General features: G+C 27.4%; 1 protein-coding gene across 1 annotated transcript; it reads right to left on the reverse strand.

Moving 5' to 3' along the window:
• Positions 1–273: 273 nt before the first annotated feature.
• On the reverse strand, positions 274–3748 carry ATEG_10406 (uncharacterized protein; the record flags this gene model as incomplete). Its single annotated transcript, XM_001218753.1, has 18 exons — positions 274–308; positions 345–382; positions 431–435; positions 624–644; positions 721–737; positions 1016–1027; position 1297; positions 1431–1439; positions 1520–1531; positions 2233–2298; positions 2443–2470; positions 2546–2567; positions 3055–3082; positions 3290–3317; positions 3382–3393; positions 3478–3488; positions 3659–3668; positions 3714–3748. 18 exons carry the CDS (start codon positions 3746–3748, stop codon positions 274–276), a joined length of 390 nt encoding a protein of 129 aa, XP_001218754.1.
• Positions 3749–5633: the final 1885 nt, after the last annotated feature.

Genomic DNA, 5633 nt, shown 5'->3' on the forward strand with positions numbered 1-5633 from the left:
CTAAGAATCTAACTTTTTTTATAACTGCTAAATGTTTCCTAATTAAAATAGCTAAATAATTAATAAAATACACCTCTAGTTAAAAAATATCTTTAAACTACCCTATAATATAAATACTGTATAACTAGTGATATGTAATTATTTATTTTTAACAGCTATAGTAGCTATTTAGCTACTAAATTTACTAGTTTCTATAAATGGAATATAATAACCTATCTCTATATATCTATCTATACTTTATTTTTTTGACTATTTAATATATATATTTTTCGACTATTTGAAAAAAAGTGTGAAAAACCTCTTAAAAACTATATAACTATTAGTAATAATTATATTAATGAAACCTTTCTTCATTCTAAATGTATATATGTGTAAATTTTTACTATAGCTAATATTTATAATAATTTTACAGAAATAGAGCTAAAACTACTTAATCTAGAGTATATTCTCTTTATAGTTATTTTTTAACTATACAAATCTACACCACTACTAGTTAAATATTTAATTTTCTCTGCTTTTTATATTCTATAGAATATTTATTAGCTAGATTAAAAGGTCTAAAGCCTACAGAACAGCCTCAATAAAAATAGTAACTTTCTAGTAATTCTATTAGATATATTTACTATCTTAAAAGTGATATAAATCTAGTAATTTTTAAAGTAAGAAATTAGAGTTATATATACTAGAAATAGAGAATAATATAGAAAGATAAGAAAATACATTAAGACAGATAATAACTGTTTTTGAATATATAAAAAAATATAAAGAATATTTGATTACTTAATATACAGCTCAATAAACAGCCTATAGAATTTAAATTAGCGCCTTGTCGATAAGCACTATAATACCATAATAAATATAGGATAGTTAGATATATAATTTAAAATTGCTCTAGGTTGATAGCTATGATTTTATATATTTTATTAGTTAGATTTAATAGCGTTAGTAATTAAAAAGATTAAATTTTCATCTGAATACTGGAAAATTAGATTACTTGTCCGTGTGGACCACTCACCCGTTAAGAACGCTAAATAATAACTTTAGAACTTATTAATCTAACGTGTAAGACTTTTTAAATATATATGTTGTTATAGAGTGCTTAAGGTTTTTATACTATATAGATTACCGTAGTTATAGTATTTTAATATACTTGAATTTATGGAGCTTTTATAATTACTAATAGTTCCTTTTTGGATTAGATGGTTTATTCCGCTAAATTAAGCTTTCAGCTATTATAAGCTATTAAATTTTCTACTGTTCTCTCCGTTCTATAGTAATAGTATATTAATCACTTACTCTAAAGTATCGGTAGTATTCTAGTAAGTTTTGATAAATATATATTTCAAAGGTTTGGCGCAGCAATAGAATCCATTGAAGATACTATAGATATTTCTCTGTAGTAAAGAATGTTAAGATATTATTAAACATACTATACACAACTGCTAATTATAGTATTATAATATTATTTATTAGTATCTTAAAATATTATAAAAGAGGTATAAAATCCGGATAATATTACAAGAGGGTTAAACTTTTTAATGTTAGTATTAGGCGTAGTTAAAAATAAATAGCTTTTTTTATCTATATTTACTAGTATTTAAAGAGAAAATCAATTTCTTAATTATTCAGCATATCTCATATTAATTGAATTTAGAATATAAGGTAAAGAGTATTTATTTTTATATGTCTATTTGTTTAGGACGTAGTAGATAATATATATTTATCATAAGCGATTTGGCTTAAGTATAAGTAGTATGCAATTTTTTATAAGCTTATTATAATAATAAGCGAATAATTTCATCTAATAGTGCCTAAACTTGCTTTAATAATTTTTTTTAGCTTTTCTCCGCTAAAATAAAATATAGTCTAATAGTTATAAAAGCATCGCTAACAGAGATATTAAAAATAATATTCTAATAATTATATTAGCGGCAGCTTTTTGTAAAAAAATTAAATTCTATAATTAGCTACTTTACTATAACTACAACCTTTTTTATATTGGCTATAGGTTCATGTTCTTGTAAAAATAAAAAATTCGTTCTCCTGTCCTTAGGGTATATAAACCACTTAAGTATCTTACAGAAATAGTATTTAGTTATATCTCACTGCTAGGGATTCTTCACCGAATATTCGATAAATTAAAAATAACTTTTTAGTGGCCATAATTCTTTAGTAATATATAGTCCATTAATTAGTTAATCTAGAGATTTTAGCATCTTGCTAGTTTCTCACCAAAATAAGACCATAATCAGACAGAACTAGTATTAAGAAAAATATCGTTCCTTCATATTTATCTAACTGTACGGGATTATACAGCAGTAATAAGTTATAATGATATTTTTACTAGGGACTTGTCTAGTAATAAAACAGAGTTCAACCTGTTCCTAAATATTTACTATATTTCTTCCTACTTAAGACAAGATTTTTAAAACAGTAACTTACTTTAAAGTTAATTGAAATTTTATATGGCCTTTATAGAACCTATACTAGCTATATTTAAATATATAGAGGAGTTACTTTTAACAGTACCTAGATAAGATTATACCTATTTTCCCGCCGCGGGAAGGCTAGTGAATATATTATGTATTATTAGCCAAGCCCTTTTTTCTCCTTTACTACTAGATCTAGTAAATTTGAAAAAAGTAAATTTCTTAGAAGTTTTGTGTTTAAACTACTATTATCTTATATTTGGTAGTTCTAGCTGTTTTCTAACTAGGGGCGATATTTTTTAGATAATTCTTAATTTTTCTTTTCAATTTTCTGCTGTATATTTAACTATATCTAAAATAGGTATATAATTCGTAGTATTACTGCTTTTAAATAAGTAAATTCTTTGTAGAGTAGTTATTTACAACTGTTAGAGCGGACCAATCTCTAAGCTTAGTAGTACAGTCGTTAACTTGGGTATAGTAATATAGTCACTAGCTAGGGCGTTACGCTATTAATTCCGAGCGAAATATTATATAATTTTATCAAATGTTACTAGTTCGTAGATATTTTAACATCTATGGGCTATACTCTATAAGGCCGTATAAGCGCTGATAATAAACTTACCGGCTAGCATGTATTCTAGAAAAAGTAGCTAAATTAGTCAATAAAGTAAAGCTATTTCTTCGCGGTATTAGTTGCAAACTTTTATTATATAAAGAAAATTTCTTAAAGTCCGAGACCTTCTAATATAGACAACTCTTATTCTATTTCCATTAACTATTATCTGAATTAGTAGCGTTTACTTCTAGGATAAGGAGTTTTTGACATAACTATGGGAGCTGTTTAGTTAGTAAGGTACATTTGAATAGTCAAGTAGACTATAGTTTCTAATATATTATTATATTTTGCTTCCGCATTCTTTTCAGAAATATAGGTACGTAATCTCCGTACAAAAGAATGTATCTACTAGAGTAAGTATAGTAGTGATGAGAAATAATTTTAACTTAGGACGAAACATATCAAAATAATCTTTATAATATTTATTACCTCGAAATAGTCTTTTTTAAATAAGAATTTTGTTTTCAATCTTATTTTTATCTGACATTCTCTGTATTCCCATATTTCTCCACGTAAGTTAAACACTTTAATTATAAAGATACCTAGTAGATATAAGCTGAACTACGATATAAAAGATTGATCTTCTTAATTTATAGTCTAGTAGCCTTACACTATATAATCTAGACATGTAATATACTAGATATAGTATTAATATATAAATATACGTAGATTTGCTACTTGACGAATGGGTATTAACCATTTTTATGTCGAGCTCTTACTTTTCGAACTAGGTTCAGAGTGAGAATAGAGATTACCTATCTTTTAAAGTACATGCTGTAGTTGGTTTTTATATTACAGGGTTCGGTGGGTTCTTAATCTGATAGGGTCTTTGGGTATATATAATGAACCGTTAAATCACTCCTTTTTTGAAGAGACTTAGTGGCGTTGAGGGTTGGTTATAAACGGTAATTTGCTTATTATGAACCGTTTACTTTATATATAGAAGAGAACATAGCCCTATTACCTAAGCCATATCTGGTTCCCGAAATCACCATAGCCTCATAGTTATTATTTCACTAATGGTTAATGTGCGCAAGTTCAACTAGATTAATTAAGAGGTCATATGTTAATAGACTAACAAAATCTTAGTTGTTTTGTTAAGCATTTAGTTGGGCGATCAGTAATGTAGAGCAACCGAAAACATTAGTAAAAGGGTAACTAAAGAAGTAATAGTAGAAATACCGATGAAAAAAGCAAAGTTAATATAAGATAGGCCGGAGATATTTTGGCAGTAGGTTTCGTGACAGACAGCTGGGTGGCTTATAGTATAACCAAGGGAAGTAAAATATATTAATAGTAAATTAAACTATAATTGAATCCTTTCATTCTGCAGAAACTCATACGCTATAAATCTAGTATTAAATTCGTGTGTGTATATACCTACATTAAAAGTTATCGCACGAGGAACTGAGATAAAATTAGACTATAGCTATATTTTACATAAACCACGGGCGTCTAGATTGTAGTTTATTGAGATTGGAATATATATTAGACTAGCGCTAGTACTTTATGATATAGAATAGCAGGCGGGGAAAATATAGGAACGCTCGCGTAGCGCGATATAATACTACAAAATTATATTATAGTCAGAAGATGGAGTTGTATGGTTAATGTACTACGCAGGAAGAGGGTGTGTAAACCATTCATATTAGATAAAACAGATTATCTTAATATTAAAGTATCATATAAAGAGGCTTTTAACTATATAATACTAATTTGATAAGCTCTATAAAATATTAAGGCTACTTGGTCACTAAAATGCAGGCGATTACTAATAAAAGAGAACAAATATTGAAAGAATATAAAGACAAGAACAAAATAGATATAGATAGACTAATAGAAATATAAAAGAGGAGCAGTAAGATAAAAATGAACGATATAAAAATATAGAAAAGTAGCAAAAACAGAGCAAATTAAACATAGAGCTTAATAAATAAGAGAGTACAGTTAAGCTATGATTTAGCGATACCATAACCGCTGTACGAGTTATGTATTTCACACTAATAGAATAAAAAAGGAGAATATGAATTTAGCGAAATAATTGCCGAAAACGAAAAGCATGGTAAAATAGTATAGATATATGTAGAAATATACATAAATAACCGGCTAGCCAATACTGTTAAAAGGGCAGAATTTACTGATATTAGCTTAGAATATCCGGACATTTATTCCTAACGAAAGATAGAACTACTAAAGGATAGATGTAAATCCATGAGAGACACCCGTTAAAATAAGATAGAATATACTACTAGTCTATAGCACGCATAGAAATATTCTAGTCAGATAACTAATTATATTGGAATATGTCAGGGAGATGAAACCGGTAAGTAATAGGTCCGAACTACAAGAAAATAAGACTATTTAAATACATAACCAGATCGGTAGAACGTATCCCCGTTCTACAGTACACTGTATACATACATAATAGGAACGCGCCTAGTATTTTATTCTTATTGATAATAAATTTGAATATATATAGGAAGCGTTGTAACGACCTTAGAAGACTCCTGAAAATGCAGGTACATGAACTCGATTACATGGATTAGAGCAGTCTACATACATTACACCCCAGAGTGCAGATAGTC

The sequence above is a fragment of the Aspergillus terreus genome, genomic scaffold (genome assembly GCF_000149615.1).
Source record: "Aspergillus terreus NIH2624 scaffold_24 genomic scaffold, whole genome shotgun sequence".
In the NCBI taxonomy this organism is placed as follows: Eukaryota; Fungi; Ascomycota; class Eurotiomycetes; order Eurotiales; family Aspergillaceae; genus Aspergillus; species Aspergillus terreus.